Raw genomic sequence first — 18,624 nt, 5'->3', positions numbered from 1 at the left:
GAGGGAGACACAGAATCTGAAACAGGCTCCAGGCTCTGAGCTGTCAGCACAGAGCCTGATGCGGGGCTTGAACTCACGGACCGTGAGATCATGACCTGAGCCGAAGTCGGACGCTTAACCGACTGAGCCACCCAGGCGCCCCGATATATCACTCTCAACACAACATGAAACAGTATCAGGATGACAACCATGTGGAGTGACTACTACCAAAAAATAAATAGTTTGTTTGTTTGTTTGTTTGTTTTTAACTGAAATGGATCATAGAAGGTAGGAAAGGAAATCATACTTGCTGCCATGGAATTATATTTTTACTTGAGATGGGAGGAAAATTTATGCAAACAAAAACTTTCTGATGGAAACTAGGACAAAAACATGTTTAAAAGAAATTATTAAATACTTTTTATCTAAATAGCATTCTTAATTCAAGTCATAGTAATTCTATGGCTCTGAGAAACAACTGTAGTGGGTTTAAATTTTACTCCACAAACCCTTTTGTGCAAGTATTTCACATATTGTCTCAGGCTGGTAGGAACTGAAACTCAAAAATTACTGGGCCTTTCTCTGCACTCCACCATCAGAGTCATATGCATCTCCAGAGTCTGGGGTATCTCAAGCAAAGCAGGATATTCAGGCCGCAGATATAATGTAAAATAAGTGTTGTGCTAAAGGTCTACGTCAACATGGTTCCCAGAAGAAGCTCCAAAGGCACAGAAGTTTTGCAAAGACTAGGATTTCTGTTGCCAACTGTCCAGTTTTCCTATGTGCACTACATAAGCATTCTCCACTCAAAGCTCCTGTTCCTATCATCTCCTTCTTAGTCTTAGAGTCTCTGACTGCCTCCATTTGTTCCCCATTTCTTGCTCCTCATCTTCAGAGACACCTCTCTTCCTTTGTCCTTTTCACCTAAAATAATGCCTTCTATACACATAGATTTTAAAAATATATAAGCCTGAAAAAAAGATTGTCTTAAGACAATTTTTGCTCCAAGCCATACAACCCATCCCTCCCCATCCTGAAACAATAAATACAAAGGCCTTGGTTTATAAAGAAGGCCAGAAAAAAAAAAAAAATACAAGAACAAAAACCCAATGAATACCTCAATAAAGTATCCATCCACATTTATATGGGTGGATGCCTTTATATATTAAAATTTGTGTTGCACTTTTTCCAACACAGCAACAATATTGTGAAACAATATCACATGAATGCTTTAAAAATAAAACACATATTTGAATGAAACGGTTGTAGGCTGGTAGCTGCACATTTATTTTATTACTGAATTACCTTATTTTCAACCCCCAAACATTTGTTTTTATGGCAAAACTTCAATGATTTTAAGTTTAAGTTAGTAATACATTGCTTGGTTTTAAAATACCATTAAGCTCTTAACTCAAAGCAATCTGGACTACAAAGAGGACATACTAACTTTTTATGGTAGTTCAATCATTATGTTCATAGTTATTAAAAAAGTGCTAAACCTCAGGGGTGCCTGGGTGGCTCAGTTGGTTAAGCTTTCAGCTCATGTCATGATCCCATGGTTCATGAGATTGAGCCCCACATCAGGCTCTGCGCTGACAGCAGAGAGCTCTGAGCACAGAGCTACTTGGGATTCTCTCTCCCTCCCTCTCTGCCCCTCCCCTGCTTATATGTGCTCTCTCTGTCTCTTAAAATAAATAAATAAACTTAAAAAAATGTAAAAATGCTAAAGCTCAAAACAAAATATATTCTGAAGCCATGGGGATAAAAACCTCTGATTTTCAAAATTCCCCACTCTTAGATAAAGCTAATTAATTTTTACTGTTTGTGACAGAAAACCAAATCACAATTTGGGGGAAAAACTTCCACATTTAATATATACATGCTTTTTCTCAGATCTTCTTCATTAACAGAGATGTCTTGTGACTCAACCCTTTTTAACAATATGTGCAAATGAACAAAAGTACAGTATATCAGTTTATGTCATTTAAATAACACAAGCATTTTTTTTCTTATTTGCAGGAAATTTAATAGCTAGCCTGGCTCATTCTAGAGTTGGTATTCCAGAAGCATTTGCCACATTAGGGACAATCCAACGGCTCTGCTATCATTTGTATTCAGAAAAAGAAGAGGTAAAAACAAAAGTCTTTCTATAATTGAATATTCTAAAAATGTAAGTTGCCTCTCACTTTTGTGGGCTAATTTCTCCACAGGTTAAGTATGTTATATAATAGTTCATGTTACTAATACAAAATTAGAGGAGTTTTCTAGTACAGTATCTGCCATCCACAATTCTGTTCCTACAACATGTGCACATTTAACTTCAATAACTTAAGATTCAATCTACAAATAAGTACACTGATGATATAGAAATTGGTAATTAAAATATTTATAAACTCTCTCACAAAAACTGGTTAGTTACTAACCAGTGATGTCACTAAGTCATTTCTATGATTATTTGGAATGCATGAAAATGGAATCTATTGGAGTTTTCCTTATCTGCCAAACAGGATTAGAGATGACAGTGTGAAGAAGGCTGGGCTGGCTGTAGTAGTGGTTTGCCTCTAAGTATTCCCCTGCACTTCCCCCCTCCAGGTCTAAGGTAGTGTTTCTCCAACTTCAGGGAATATAGGAATTACTTGGAAGACTTGTTACACCATAGATTGCTGGGCTCCATTCCCAGGGTTTCTGATTGAATATATCTCGTATAGGCCCTACAATGTGCATTTCTAACAAGTTCCTAGAAGCTGAAACTGATGGCATAGGGACCATACACTGAGAACCACTGTTCAAGGTATGGAAGTTATGTGGGCACATAAAGCAGTCAGATGCCAATGTAGAGAGCAGTATATGAACCCTCTGTTACCCGGGATGTGTGTGGTTTTTGTTCATTCTATGACAGTTCTTAGGCCACCACTAACAGATTTTCTAAGAACTGCCCAGGAATATAATTAATCATATGAGTAACTTAATTACTTCAGGGTCACAGACTGAGGGTATTCCCTTTAAGAAAGGAAAGATCTACTTTTTCTGTTTTTGCCAGTGGAAAATTGAATTGCTTTCCTGAGTGTCTTATTTTAAACTTGTTTTTATCTTATCGTCTCTTATCTGGTTTCCTATTATAATCAACTGAGCTGTTTTGAAAAATTCCAGTGTCCAGACTGCACTCCAAAATAATTAAATCAGATCTTCTAGGGGTGGTACCTAGGCACAAGTAATTTTCATAACTATCAAGGGGATTCCAATGCACAATCAAGACTGAGACCCACTGCCCTACTTCAAACTCAATGGTTCTTACTCTGGCTGCATATTAGAATCACCTGTGGCACTTTTAAAAAACAATACAAATGCCCAGATTCTACCCCCAAGCGAGTCTGATTCAGTTGGTGGGTTTTGTTGTTGTTTTTAACTGCTGGCATTCTAAAATGCAGTCAGGACTGAGAACAACTACTAGTAATTAGTGGCAGTGGACATCTCTCTCTCTGAAAACATCGTTGTTATGCGTCCATGTATAGATTGCCATTGGTTGACACACGTTTGTTAAACATAGCTACAAAGACTTTCTTAGGAAATGTTTAATGAGAACATGTGTTAGATGTTTTAGCTCAATGGAGGAACTGTTTCTTCACTTAGGTTCGCACAGCTTGCTCCTGTGCTCTTGGCTACTTAACTTACAATGCAAGTGCTTTCCGCATCCTATTAAAGGAATGCAGAAATAAGCCTAATCAGTTCCTTCGATTAACAAATAATATCAGCAGAGATGCAAGTATTAACCCAGCATTTCTAAAGGAATTTCAGATGCAACAGCGAGTGGGACTTCCTGCATTAAGGTATTGTGTCTGTATATGTGAAGTTGAAATTATCGATAAAGGAACTTGTAAGAAAGTTTAAGGAAGCTCAAACAAGGGGAACTATTTTTGTGCCTTGTATACCAAGAGATAAACTTCATTCTAAATGTCCACTGCCAAAGCCTGTTTTAATTCTGATTTTGCAACAGAACTTCTTGTGCCGGCATGAACACAACCAGATCTTGGGGATCCTGTTTGGCCAAGATTATTCACATTTCAGAAAGCTTTTTGGGATTCTGGTTGCCTCCAAGTCTGATCCAGGAAGCCATTTTGGGGATATACTTGAGAGATTTGAGCTGACCAGGAATGCCACCATGACCTTGGCATCAGATGGGACTTTGGAACCTGATTCAAAGTTAGGCCAGACTCCCAGGATAGAAACAGCTAAATCAGACTTGGTGACTGGAGTTATGACAAAGTCTGAAAGGCATTTATTTACTTGGAGGATTTTGCTTCAGTGTTATAGTTTCATTATAGCTTAAGCTTCTGCAAAAGGGAGAGGAGAATCTCCTTAGAATGGGCACATTTTCTTTTCTTTAGTAGATGTAGCTGCATTACAAGTCTCTGCAACTAGCACTATTTATGTGTAGGAAACAGAACTATTCAAGGTACAGTATTAACTCTATAATAATAGAAAAGAATAAGATCCAATACATCATGGTTCTATAAACCAATTTTTAGTACATCTTCATTTTAAGTCTTTGAAAAACTGATAACCCAAAACTGAGTACCTAATTTTATATAATAAGCCAGGGAAATCTAAATTAAATTGCTATAATTGACATTTAAAAAAAAAATTTTAATGTTTATTTATTTTTGAGACAGAGAACATGAACGGGGGAGGATTAGAGAAAGGGAGACACAGCAACCAAAGCAGGCTCCAGGCTCTGAGCTGTCAGCACAGAGCCCAACGCAGGGCTCAAACTCACCAGCTGTGAGATCATGACCTGAGCCGAAGTCGGACCCTGAACCGACTGAGCCACCCAAGCACCCCTATAATTCACATTGTTAAAAATAATATTTACTGGCTCAAAAATCAATTTAGGATAAATAATGAAAAGTATTATTTTACACAGTCACTCCCCCAACTAGCCTACATAGCAACTTTTTGGGAATTACAAAAAGATGTCCCTTCCTTGGGTACTTTACTGTCATCTACTGGAAAATAGGTGTAAAAACTATACCAATCTACAGTGACCAAGGATGAATGGCAGCCCCTGGAGCTGTGAACACCCAACTTTTAGGATTCTACATGTGCTACCGAAGCGAGCACCCAAACTTTTAGGATTGTAAGTAGTGACCAGTGGTCAGTAAACTTGTAAGAATGATTACCAGGTGAGGTGAAGCTAGTAAGCAAATAATAATTACTCCCATAACTAACAGTGTTAAGAACTCTCCTTAGAGTATTTATATGGACTATTCCCTTTAATTTTCATAACAACTCAGTGAATGAGTTTGGTTAAATGAAACTATAGGAAATGTGCTAAAAGATTATTAAAATCAGTTTGGAAACTTTGGGATAGACAACAATACCCTTCCACAAAATATTCCTTGATACCACTACTGGAAAGTACAATGAATGATTGTGGTTGGGATCATGATAGCATTTTTTTGGTGTACATATCACTTCTCTATTCCCATGCCCCCATCCAGCCCCAAGAATAGCAGATTAGAAGTCTTTGTATATGGAAATTTTGAAATATGGAGAGACATAATTTTACTGGTGTTAACTGAACTTGTATGGAAACACTCTGAGCCTACATGCTAGCCTAAATGTTACCCTGTAGCCATCAAGTTGGCATATGGACAGATTGAAGCCTATGCCTCATTAAAGTGGACAGAGCAATGTTCCTCATCAAATTAGGCAGTTATACATTTGTGATAACCACCTTTAATATATTAGCTTTAGGCAAGACTTAAATATTATTACCAAGGAAATTCTGTAACTATGTTACACATACAGGATGATGATTTAAAATAATTGCTTTTAAATCCACCCCCCACACACACCCCTATATTAACTAGGTACACCTTGTTTAGCTTGAAACACTTCATTGGTAAACCATTGCTTTGAAAATAAAGTTTAAATTTTGTTGTATTCTTAATACCTAAAATGACCTTTCTCCAACCTATCTTCCATCATATATCTCTAGATACCTTTAATTCCAACCATGCTAGACTACTTAGTATTCTCTGAACATGCCATGCTGTTTTATAGTACTATAATTTTTCATATCCTATTCCCTCTGTCTCATTCATTTGAAGACCTATTTTCTTCAAAACCTAGCTGAAGTGTCTCTTTTCCCATGAAGTTTTCACTGATCACTTCAAGCAGATTTAACGTTCCAAATGTTTGAGTGATAAGTGCGTAAATGAGTGACTGAATATAAAATACCTACAGGTAACATGCATAGTTAGTACAGGTAACATATAAATTAGGCCAATGGGTATGGAATTTATTCCCTGGGTGTACTAAAGTCTTTATATATTCCTAGTTTTTGTGATACATGTTTTCCTTTTAGTCTAGAGAAAAATGGAGGACCATCCATAACTCCTGTCTTTAAGAAAGGTAATTGATTTTTCTTTCATCTCTGAGGTACCTCCTAGACCTGACACTTTACAATTCTGTGTTCCATTTCTAAAAATTCAAACTGTAGAGGTTTACCCCCTAAAAAGTTTACCTGTAAACTCTGCTTTTGTCATTCTGTATACTTAAAATACCTTCCCATTTATAAGACCATGTTAATCATTTCTTTTAAGGCCTTTCCTACTATATCACTTGACATAAATCCTTCTCTGTTTGCTTTTTCTCATAAGCCATGCATAGAAATAGGTCATTATTGAAACAACATGTAAGTATGGCTTAAATTACAATATTTCTATTGTTTTGTTTCATGTACAACTTGTCTGTGGGTTCTTAGGGCAGAGATCACATTTTTTCCACTGATACTCTACAGTTTTATATATATTTGGCAGATGATGGCTGAGTGACTTAGGCCTGTAAAATCAGAGCCCAGATCTTATAAGGTTACTATTAGATATGAAAGAGGGAAAAGAAATTTACTTTTTTATTTCATTTATATACTTAGTGCTTGTTCATGTGTGTTTAGTGTAGGACCAATATCAGCCTTGGTATATTATCCTATAATCAAATGCAAGGATAGAACCATTCAAAAGTCACAATCAGTTTGTAGGTGTCACAAATGGAAAGGGAGAGAAAAAAAGAGAATACAAGGACAAGAGAGAACTTCACTTATTCAGGGAGTTTCTGAGGAAAGCTAGATGTGTGGGGGAGGCTATATTTCTGAATATCATGGGTAGAAGAATATTTTTTGTATAGCTTCTTTAGTGTAAGAGTAATTTACATAAAGGAATAAAGTCAATCCCATTTTTTTCTTCACTTTAATATTGGTTTCTAAATAGCAATCTGCTTACCAATAATGGTCTGATAATGTTTTCACAGGTTTATGATAACATAAGAAAACATAAGGACAATATAGCAAGTTTCTGATAAAGTTAATTTCATTCAATATTAAATGTGTCATTTTGAGATAGCGCCTTTTATAGTTTCTTTTGGGTATTAAAATATCTCTTGTTTTATAAAATTGTGTTGGCATTTGTTCTTTTATTAGTCTCAACTTGGCATAATAACAAGCTGGAACCATATTTTGGCCCCCACAAATTTTTGCACTCTGACATCTACAAGTCTGGAAGCTACTGATCCATTCTCTTATTATGTTTTAGTGATTTGGACAGAATAGAAGTATACAGAACCAAGAGCAATGAGAATGTATCTAGGGCTTTTGGGCTCAAGAAAGAGACATTTAATTGTGCCTCTCTCATTTTTAGGGAAAGAGCACCGAAGAAAATTAAAACCTAAAATTCAACCAAGAGATTCTTTGACTTTGATACCTCCTGTAACAAATTTCATGGGACTCTTCAACACAACAAAAAAGACCACTGTTTCTCACAATGTTTTTTCCTTTTCATCTGCAACTTCATCAGATATCACAGAAGTATCAAGACCAAGAATACTGTTCTTGAGCCAACTAGGGAAACATGTGCAGAAAGCTAATCCAGAGCCTACCGAAGGCTAATAAAAGCATTAGAATGAACGTATAGAAGAATTCCTGAGCAATCTTTTTAATTTTTTTTTTTTTTTTTTTAAGATTTTAAGTAATCTCTATATCCAACACGGGGCTCAAACTCACCATCCTGAGACCAAGAGTCACATGCTCTACTGACTGAGCCATCCAGATGCCCCCCAATTTTTTTACCTTTAATTTTAATCTAATTCTGGTAAAATACATATAACTGAGTAACAGAGTATTTCAGCAAATTGCCTTTTACCTGTACTATTAGCTAACTTTGGTAAATATGCTTGCCCATATAGAGTTCAATGTTTTTCTCTTCCTTTTCCTTTTCACCTTTTCCCTTCTTTCCCTTCCTTCCTTCCCTCTGGCCAAGTACTTATTGAGAGGCCTACAGATATGGAATGTTTCTAAAAATTGCTTTTTCTTTATCTGTAGTTTCTCTTATTTATATCATGAACTCAATGTTAACAAGTATGCTTGTATTGAAGCACCTGTAGCAGTTTTGATACTTAAAAATTTTAAGAACTTAGATTATAGATATCCCCATTTTATAATATTTGTGACAGCGGGAAGAAATTTTGGTCAATTTCTTTCCATAGTTTATATGCACTCTGATTGTGTGAGCCACAGGAAATACTGATACTGCTTCTTTGTGAATTCAGGTTCATATGATACAGAATACAAATTTAAATGAAAACTGTGAATTCACAAACTAATAGTTTCTTCTAAATAATATTTACAAACCAATTCTATCATAGCTATACTTCAACAGCAAAGAATGCAAAGTTGTATAAATATTGGCTGTTTCTATATGTTCCCTCATATAAAGTATATTTTTTTATTCTCGAATGGATGATCCAAAAGCAGTATTCTATGATTACAATTCTTAAAAAAAAAAAAAAAAAAAGGAATTACTTATGGAATTTCCCAAGAAAGAGGTCACCTTAAGGCAGGATTAAAATAAGAAATCTTTTCATTTTCGATTTTTATCCTTACCCCCTATTTTCTGAACAAAGCAAGTCATTGAGTAGAAAGCTAACAACCTGGTCCAGTATGGATGATGTGATATAACTCTTTACTGGTAAAATCTCTCAAAGGACATTAAAATCAGCAGCATCATCTTTATATTCAAAGCACAGTACATTTAGTTACTTTAATCTAGGCAGAAAAAAAGTGATAAACTTGTATAAAGATTCAAAATCAGAGGAAATTATCTAAAAACAAAACCGAAAACCTTTACATTTCATTTACTTTCATTGATTAAATACAATTTCTAAAATAATGGATATAAATATATGTGGTCAACTAAAAAGTACAGTACATACTAGAAGGATTACTTAAAATCTCAGATGGATTTTAAGAAATGTATAGATATCCCAATTGCTCCAGGGAATATACCTAATAACATATATTTTCATAATTAATAACATGCATTCTGTTAGAGTCACCTTTTGTCTTCATTTAGAATTCTCTGATTTGACATGACTTTGACCTGGCTACATTTCTAAAATTTCTCTCTCATTAGTAAAGTTAGGCTAATGTTTCAGCAGGAGTCAAAAAAATAGCTTCTACTGGTAACCACCTTTTTGCCAGGGGTGAGGGCAGGGGCGGGGTACACAGGCAATGGGTGAAATAAGTGAAGGTGATTAAGAGGTACAGACTTCCAATTATAAGATAAATTTGTCATGGGATGAAAAGTACAGCCTAGAGGATATAGTCAATAATACTGTAATAACTTTGTATGGTACAGATGGTACAACTATACTTATCATGGTGTTATAATACATATCGATGTTGAATCACTATGTTGTACACCTCAAATTAACATAATATTGTACGTCAATTACAGTTCAATTAAAAATAAATAAATTTAGGGGCACCTGGGTGGCTCAGCTGGTTAAGCGTTCAACTCTTGATTTCGGCTCAGGTCATGATCCTAGGGCTGTGGGATCGAGACCCACGTTGAGGTCTGTGCTGGATATGGAGCCTGCTTAAGATTCTCTCTCTCCCTCTCCCTCTGCCCCTCCCCAACTCACACGTGTGCTCTTAAATAAATAAATACATTTAATAAAATAAAATAAATAGAATATAATGTAAAAAAATAGCTTTTAGTATCCTGATATGAGAAGATAGAAAGATCTAGGCCTGTATAATATGGGGCCAGGATTTAACAGAATCATTGTATATCGTCCAAGGTTTTCTTTCTACCTACCAATAGCAGTACATTCTTCTCCCCACAAGATGTTTTATTTTACTTTTGATAATAAAAAACCTATACTACCTTATAAGACTATAACATATTATTTGTCTCTCAGAAGACCAGGTTAAACATCAAATATAAGAAAAGGAATAACATAAGAAAGTCTTGATGAACAATTAATATTATGTATCTTCCACAATTTGATATACAAAAAAAAATCACAACTTAATGTTGAAATCCTACCTTAAGAGATTGTTTGAAAAGCAAAAATCAAATCTTCATTTTTAATCGTGGTACTTTTATGGCAGCTTCTCCAACTTCTTTTGATATATCTACTCCAAGCGGACATCTGCATCACAATCAGATAAATCATATTATTTCAAATATTTGCATCCTGATCTGTCACTATTTGCTTTGAATTCTGACAAACAGTATACATATCTAATGTACAGTTAATCATATGTGATGATGGTTCTTGAATATAAATACAGCAGGAATAATGGGTGAAGAAAAGGCCAGTTCCTTTAACAAGAACTCTAAATTTCGTAATTTTTTAAACCACTTTGAGGTATAGTTGACATGTGAAAAGCTATACATCTTTAATGTATACAATTCAATGAGTTTGAGGATTGAGAAGTTTTTGAAAGAAATAGTTCTGCTCTCATACTGTAAATAAATAAAAACTTGAAATAAAAAAAAAACAACAACAAAAATACCTTATAATTCTCTACAAAGCTGAAAGGGTAAAAACAGTTCACCATACAGCTAAAGTCAAATCTACAGCCATTCCTACTTTAGAAATTCTCCAGGTTTTTACTGATTCTTCTTTGAGGTTTCAAAAGCTGGGTTGTTTCTTTTTCCACCTTCCTCCGTTGCTACCGGCAGGAGAGGTCTTAGATCCAACCCTCTTTCTCTGTGCTTTCCCAGTAAATAATTTTGGCCTTAGATTTCTGCTTTTTAGCAACGTTGCCCAATGTAAGGCTTCAACTGGACCCTAATGTGAAAAAAAGTCATCACCTCCAGCCTCAACACTGCCACAAGAAGGCAACACTGGATCAGACATTATATTCTACCTGAGGGTAGGCCATCATCATAGGAGATTCCTTCTGACACAACTAATTAAACTCTGTTCGTTTATAGTCTTAATACTCTGTGGTTCATGTAGCAATAGTTATGGGCTAAAATACTGAAAAGTTTTAAAACATTAAATGAAATCATGTGGAAAATAGAATTATAGTAGATTATGAAACATAATCATCCTTTACTATTTTTACTATTCCAGAAATAACTTAGACCAGAACTTGATAACTAATTGAAACACTGTGCTATTCTTTGCAACTCTGATTTGGTAGAGGAAATAAGGCTTTCAGAAAGTAGCTATCTCTTGGCCATTTTTCAGCTGCCTGTGGAGGAGCATACTCACAACCCAGTCTCAGGCCTGACTGCTTTTTACACATTTTTCTGAAGTTTCCCAGCATACCAGCTGGTCCTGAGATTGCTTTGATATTGCAAAAGTCCAGGCCATGGACATGGTTTCCATTCTGCTAGTAAATGAGGGTATTCATCATCCCTACCCACCCACCTATTTCTAACCTATGATTTGTCAAAATGTTTATGATTTGATACTGTAGCAAAAATATTTATTAAGAAGAAATTTCATGAAATAATATAATCTTTATTCAGGTACCACCAGAATATTGATGAAAACTTCATATATAAAAGGCTTTGAATTTTATACTGCAACTTGCATAGAGATTATAAACGGTACTACATACTTTGGTTCATAGCGGATGCCTTCTGTGTTGTGTAAAATGCCCAAGCCAGCACGCAATCTTTCAATACCATTCCTAAATAAGAATCATTAAAATAAAATAAATAGACCAGGGTTTAAAGAAAGAAGACTTAACATGATGAAATAGAAATTAATATTTACATAATTATGAGTGAAGCACATATATCCTCTGGCTTACCATGCAATCATAATGCCATTGTCAGTGCACAGTTTGGGAGGAGGACATAACAAAGTGCATTGTGTTGCATTTGTTACAATTTCCAGAGCTTTTCGGATATATAGGTTACTTGCAACGCCTCCAGATACAACCTGAAGGAATTGAGAAGACCCAAATCAACAAATACTACATAAGGATATGAGCCAAACTGTTAGCTAAACCTGGGGAAAATACAAGCATTATACAATAAGAAAATATTACATTTTGATAGGTGGGGAACAGGCAAGTGATATAGCTATATGATAAAAAATTGGAGGAAAAGAAAATCAATAATTTCAATACCAGCATCACTATTATTTTTATACATTTTCTTCTAACATTTTTCTAATTATAATCATAGTACAACAATATGTTAGACCCTGTTGTTTTTACTTATAAGCAATTTTTTCATTTTATGTTATTCTTAAAAAGCTATTACCTTTGATATTCACATAATATTCTATTTTGTGAATCTACCATCATTTAAATATTTTCTCATTTTATAAGTTTCAAAAGGATGAAGTTTAAGATACAGTTAAACAGGAAGTTTACCAAGGCTTACATGCAGATTTAAATGGATTTCATCAAAGGAACATAAATTTCAAGGAAACTAGCTTATTTTTCTAAAATAACAGTAACAGTTACTGTACTTCATTTCTTATTGCAAACCCACTTTTAAATTCAATAAGAGGCAGCCTTGGAGTTTTTTGCGACACAGTCTGTAAAGATGTCCCATAAAGCTGCCATAGAAGCTGTACGAGAAATGGCTGTTAATTTTTATTCTGCATAATTTCATTCTGTCAGGGCTAGCACAGGACATAAAGATATCATATTCTATGCACAGGATCAATTAAGTTCCTAGAAGAAAAATAACATACTATAAAGTGTTACTATTTTTGTTAGAGGCGATAACAAAACTTACCAGCACTGCATTACTTTGAGATAACAAATCTCTCTGCTTGCAAAACAGAATGGCACGATGTGTTCTTTTTGCAATGTGGCACGCTGTTGTGTGCTGTACTGCAGCAGCAATGTGTGCAGCCGAAGACAGGATTTGCCCCTTCTGGATCCCTGCAGAAACATAGGAGTTTTTAGGCACAATCCAGGATTACTTATTTTTCCAACTCTACAAATTAGAAATATACCTTCCTCTTTTTCCTTTTGTGTTATTATCTTATCAATAACATGTTGAAGTCCAGTAAAAGAAAAATCACAATTTTTAGCTCGTTGCATGGGAGGTTTGAAATCAAAATGCAGTTTATTTCCTTGTTTGGCCAAATGTTCTATAGCTTTCCCACCACTCATGGTAGAGCACTCTGGATGTTTTATCAAAGAAAGTCTTCTTGCTACCTTTCAAAAACAAACAAAAATTTTGTAATGAGTCATAAAATGGCACATTTTGAAACCAAAGTGCAAAGGAAATGAAATTTACTAAAACAAAACAAAACTGGATGAATAAGACATGCTATACTTGTACAAATATGGACTATAGCTAGCAAGCCAGTAAAGACAGACTTACTCCTGACAACCTTATCAATAGTGGCCAATCACTGCTTCCCTATCTACTCCTGCTCTTCTATTGGGGATGAAAAATAAGTTTGAAATTCACAATGACCGCTTAATGATAAACTTCAAATATTAGAACTGCCCATTTCTTCTAATCATTTCTGCTGTTGGCAGCAGGATTTTTGCATATAGCAGTAGGCTCTGTACAATTCAGAAACAAAGAAAAAAGAAACCTGCTTGGTAGTGGTGTCAACAACTGTGATGTTTAATCACAAAACTTTGTGCATCTTTAATGTCTTTATGTTATCTTTATATATCTTATTTCACACTTTTATAGTACTTTACTTGGCAATTTCTTTCATGTCTTTTTTGATTAAAAACATAACTGCATCTGCAAACTATTTGAGCCTTTATGTACTAATCTAAACCTCTTACCATTTTATTAATAATGGGTAAGAATCTTTTATGAAACTATGTACTACTCTTTTTCTTTTTTCTTATTGCATATAAATTTTTTTCAGTCTGTTTATCAGAAATATTTAGATAAATGGTAGTGTAGTGCATCTCTTAATATTTGATTGAAACAGACACCATAACAGAAAAGAGAAATTAATTCTTTAATAATTACCTTGTCAAGCATGTCACCTGGTGCTATGTCCAAAGATTTTCCCAGAAGCAGAAAATCTGAAACTCCTCTAACTAATGCCAATAGACAATGACCTCCAGAAATCAAAAGAACTAAAAAGGGAAATTCTACTTTATTTAATAACCTAATAGTAAGTGCATGAGCCTCCATATGATGAATGGGAATAAAGGGTTTTTTTAATTGGTCTACCAGTTGTAAGCTAAATGATAAGCCTACGCCCAAGCTTAAAGCAAGTCCTGGTTTGACGGTAGTTGCAATTGCTGAGAGTTCACTTGGAGAGACTTTACTGGTAGAGAGAGCTTCTTGCACTATTCGTTGAATATTTTCTCTGTGAAGCTGTTGAGCTACTGGAGGAACAATTCCACCTGTTCTGGGGAAAAAACAAACAAACAGCTTTTTGTAATTTTAAGATTGTGAAAATAGACTAAGAAAAGTTTTGTATTAGGGCTGAAGGCATGTTTTCAAATTAATCATTATATAGCTAAAAATGTTAGTCATACATTCAAATATGTGTGCCTTATAATGCAACACAATATAAGAATTCAATATGCAGGGATTAAGGGTGTAATGTCTCTGACTTCAAAATTGTACACAACAGGGGCGCCTGGGTGGCTCAGTCGGTTAAGCGGCCGACTTCGGCTCAGGTCATGATCTCGCGGTCCGTGAATTCGAGCCCCGCGTCGGGCTCTGTGCTGACAGCTCAGGGCCTGGAGCCTGTTTCAGATTCTGTGTCTCCCTCTCTCTACCCTCCCCCATTCATGCTCTGTCTCTCTCTGTCTCAAAAATAAATAAACGTTTAAAAAAAATTAAAAAAAAAATTGTACACAACAAATTCCTATGGATTTGTTAATATACGGAATCACCAAAATAATCTTAAGAAGCATTCTAATGAAGATGTCTTGAACAAGAAAAGGCCAGGATAAAATTGGATTTTAGAAAAATTATCTCTCTGAAGACAGGGAGTTTTTTTTAAGGTTATTATAAAAGTATTTGTGTAAGATGATTACATCTTATATTATGTGATCATGGGAAGTGAAAGAATGGGGAAGAGAGCCTTGAAAACTGTTAAGTTAGACTGGATATAAGGGGAAAGGGGACCAAGGCATCCAAGATGATTCAGATATCGAGCTGGAATGACTGGGAGAAAAGAAATACTAACAGAGAGAAACATGAAGACAGTTTTGTGAAGAAGGTGAGTTTATTTTTAAACACGTTGCACTTGATTAAGGTCATGGCAGGACAGTAGACAGCTTACAACCTTGAAATACAGTGTGGGAATCTAGTGCTTAGAGCTGATCATTTTGATTTTTGGTCTATGTAGGACAAACAGTGGATAACCACTCCAAATGTCAAGAGTAAATAAGTAGTTGCTAGAAAAAGTTTGCCAGAATGAGACTGACTTACAATCATAAAGGCAGAGCAATAAAATATAGGGTCTACAAAATATACCTCTAACCTCAAAAAAATCTTTGAATATTTGATGCTGCTAGTTCTAGACATAAAAGTGAAAATCCTAGGGTGCCTGGGTGAGTCAGTCAGGTAAGTGTCTGACTCTTGGTTTCAGCTCAGGTCATGATCTCATGGTTCATGGGATCAAGCGCTACATTGGGCTCTGTGCTGACAGTGTGGAGCTTGCTTGGGATTCTCTCTCTGCCCCTCCCCCACTCTCTCTTGCATGTGCACACTTTCTCTTAAAATAAATAAACTAAAAAAAAAAGAAAGAAAATCATCAGTAAGAACATTCAATTAATATTTATTTAACTGGGATGCCTGGGTGGCTCAGTCAGTTAAGCATCTGACTTCAGCTCAGGTCATGATTTCGTGGTCTATGAGTTCAAGCCCCGCGTCTGGCTCTGTGCTGACAGCTCAGAGCCTGGAGCCTGCTTCAGATTCTGTGTCTTCCCCTCTCTCTGCCCCTCCCCCTCATGCTCTGTCTCTCTCTGTCTCCCAAAAATGAATAAACGTTAAAAAATTTTTTTTTAATTTATTTAACAGTTATAATATGTATCATGTCAGGTAATGAGGGAAACAAAAGAAACCATCTTATTTCAACACATCCACATAGTAATACTATTTTAATTTTTTTTTTTTTTTTTTGCTGGTTGTTTTTAGTTTGTTTGTTTTTAAGTTTATTTATTTTGTTAGAGAGAGATAGAGGCAGGGAGAGAGGCAGAGAGAGAATCCCAAGTAAACTCCACATTGTCAGTGCAGAGCCAGACGTGGGGCTCAAACTCATGAACTCTGAGATCATAACCTGAGCCAAAATCAAGAGTCAGACACTTAACCGACTGAGCCACTCAGGCGCCCCATATTTGCCTCAGTTCTTCAGAGGTACTTTTTCTCTTATATTCTTCAACTCTGTTAATGACATCAAACCTCCTAATCACTTGGGTTTCAGGTTTCATCTTTATCTCCTTTATCTCACTGTCCACATTAAATATATCACCATTCCCAAGTTCAAAAACTCTCATTATCTCAGTCTATTCAAAGTCTACTAACTGCAGTTCCCCCAGACAGATTTTCTGATCCTTGGAGTCTATTCTATATTGTATTACCAGAAAATAAAGCACAATGCTGACCCCATAACTCTCCTACTCAAAAGTGTTTACTTTATTGAAATTTAGGTGATTTAAGGGCAAATCCTCTCCCTCCCACTTCTTTCTTCCTTCTCCCACTTGCTTGCCTCCCTTCCTTTCTGTGCATCTTCTATATATTTTACCTTCAAAGGATTATGCTAGCTAAGGACCAGAGACAAAAGAGATGAATAAGACCATGGCTTTATTCTCAAAAGAATTAATTTGTACACAGTATGGAGAGTAGGTAATTGAGTGACCAAAAAGCTAACAAAGAGGCAGGAAAACCATCTGGCCTCAAAGCTGGAGCCAAATGCTGCCAGGAAACTGTAGGATTTCAATAAATGCAGAGATGAGCTGTGCAGAAGGTACCATAGTTTGCTTGCCTGTGTATTCCTCTCAAGTAACCTATGCACTAAGTAAACTGAATGTCCGGTATTTTCTCACCTCTTTGCCTTCACTATGATGCTTACTCGTACAACAATATTTTTTTCATCTCCATTCATTGAAGGCCTATTTTTCAAGGCCACTAATATCAGATGCAACATATCAGATGCTACTCTAGGTATCAAGGCATGGTATAGTGATTAATACAGACACAGCCCCTGTCACCATAGAGCTTAGAGTCTATTGGGGGAAAGAGTATACATAAGTAAACAAATGTAAAAATTATCAAAAGGATGATGAAGAAGATAAGCAGGGTGAGATAACATGCAATAAACATGGTAGGAGTACCTAATTTAGATAAAGTGGTTAGGAGAGGCCTTTCTGTGCAGTTAACATTTCCACGTTCAAATGTCCAGAACTCTCGGAAATACTGAAAGAATCATGGAACTGGGGCATGGTAGTAACACTTACTGTTTGCACTGGTTTCATACTTTATGCTGTCTTGTACTGTATGTTGTATGTTTCCTTTCAGGTCTATATATGATGAGATTAGGTGAGGCTCCTTGAAGGTAAGGACTTTCTAGTACTTCACCAAGCCTTATTAATGCCTGCTGCAGTCCCTTCTACATAGTGTGTAACTCTTAGAGGCCTATTCTGTCTCTTCACATATATTATTTCGATTATGCTCCCCACAATCCTGTAAGGGAAGCATTATCTTTCCCATTTTACAGATACGAAAACATAATCAGAGAGGGTAAGGAACTTGCCTAAAATCAGAGCCAATACCAAGCACCTAATTCATAATTCAAATACAAGTCTGTGATCTCAAAATACCAACCTTTTTCACTACGCAGATGTTATAAATTGATGGCCTGAAGGCATATTTTATCTGTTCAGTATTTTAATATAGTTCAAGCTAGCTACTAATTTTAAAAATATGGAGATATTACAGTTACATTCTGGATTTCCATTTTCTCTAGAAAATTCTGATGATCAAATAACACAGGGCCTACATTTCTGCATGGCAACAATTGGCTGGAGGTGAGTAGTGACCCTCTCCAGATATCTTCCACTTTATATCCAGCCCACTTATCTATATAACCCGACTAGTGGTCCTCTGCAAACAGATGAGTTTATAAACCTTGCACCATTCTGTGGTTTAATACAGTAGTATATTATTTATTTAAGTGTCAACATGAGTTTTATGTATACATGTGAATAGGAATTTTTTTTTTCCAGTGATCAACACAGGTTAGAGGTAGGGTCATACTCTCCAAGGACTTCAGTCGAGACCAAGAAACATACAGGTGAGCAAAAGAGAAATTACTGAGGAGAAATTATGGATAAATATCGGAGTTGGGAATGAGTTTAGTTTTTTTTGGCAACAGGATTAGCTAAAGTTGGAC

At 35.6% G+C, this 18,624-nt stretch overlaps 2 protein-coding genes across 7 annotated transcripts in view; one reads left to right on the top strand and one right to left on the bottom strand.

Annotated features, from left to right (window-relative positions):
- Positions 1-7,939, top strand: part of ANKAR (ankyrin and armadillo repeat containing) — a 70,768-nt gene extending 62,829 nt beyond the window's left edge. For both annotated transcript variants that reach the window (XM_058711358.1, XM_058711349.1), the window contains 4 exons: positions 1,999-2,108; positions 3,610-3,806; positions 6,347-6,393; positions 7,674-7,939. In XM_058711358.1, coding sequence (XP_058567341.1) covers positions 1,999-2,108; positions 3,610-3,806; positions 6,347-6,393; positions 7,674-7,921 — 602 coding nt within the window. In that variant the 3' untranslated portion in view covers positions 7,922-7,939. The remainder of the gene's footprint in view (positions 1-1,998; positions 2,109-3,609; positions 3,807-6,346; positions 6,394-7,673) is intronic.
- Positions 1-18,624, bottom strand: part of LOC131501390 (ORM1-like protein 1) — a 51,173-nt gene that overhangs the window by 10,797 nt on the left and 21,752 nt on the right. For 2 of the 5 annotated variants that reach the window (XM_058711452.1, XM_058711460.1), the window contains 6 exons: positions 14,241-14,628; positions 13,252-13,456; positions 13,029-13,177; positions 12,089-12,219; positions 11,894-11,965; positions 10,362-10,467 (listed from right to left, as the gene is read on the bottom strand). In XM_058711452.1, the coding sequence (XP_058567435.1) occupies positions 10,389-10,467; positions 11,894-11,965; positions 12,089-12,219; positions 13,029-13,177; positions 13,252-13,456; positions 14,241-14,628 (1,024 nt within the window). In that variant the 3' untranslated portion in view covers positions 10,362-10,388. Of the gene's footprint in view, positions 1-10,361; positions 10,468-11,893; positions 11,966-12,088; positions 12,220-13,028; positions 13,178-13,251; positions 13,457-14,240; positions 14,629-16,405; positions 17,753-18,624 lie in introns of those variants that run through there. The other 3 variants (XM_058711468.1, XM_058711478.1, XM_058711488.1) reach the window with 3 other exon arrangements.

The sequence above is a fragment of the Neofelis nebulosa genome, chromosome 2, assembly GCF_028018385.1.
Source record: "Neofelis nebulosa isolate mNeoNeb1 chromosome 2, mNeoNeb1.pri, whole genome shotgun sequence".
Lineage (NCBI taxonomy): Eukaryota > Metazoa > Chordata > Mammalia > Carnivora > Felidae > Neofelis > Neofelis nebulosa.
This window is presented reverse-complemented; position numbering and strand designations above follow the sequence as displayed.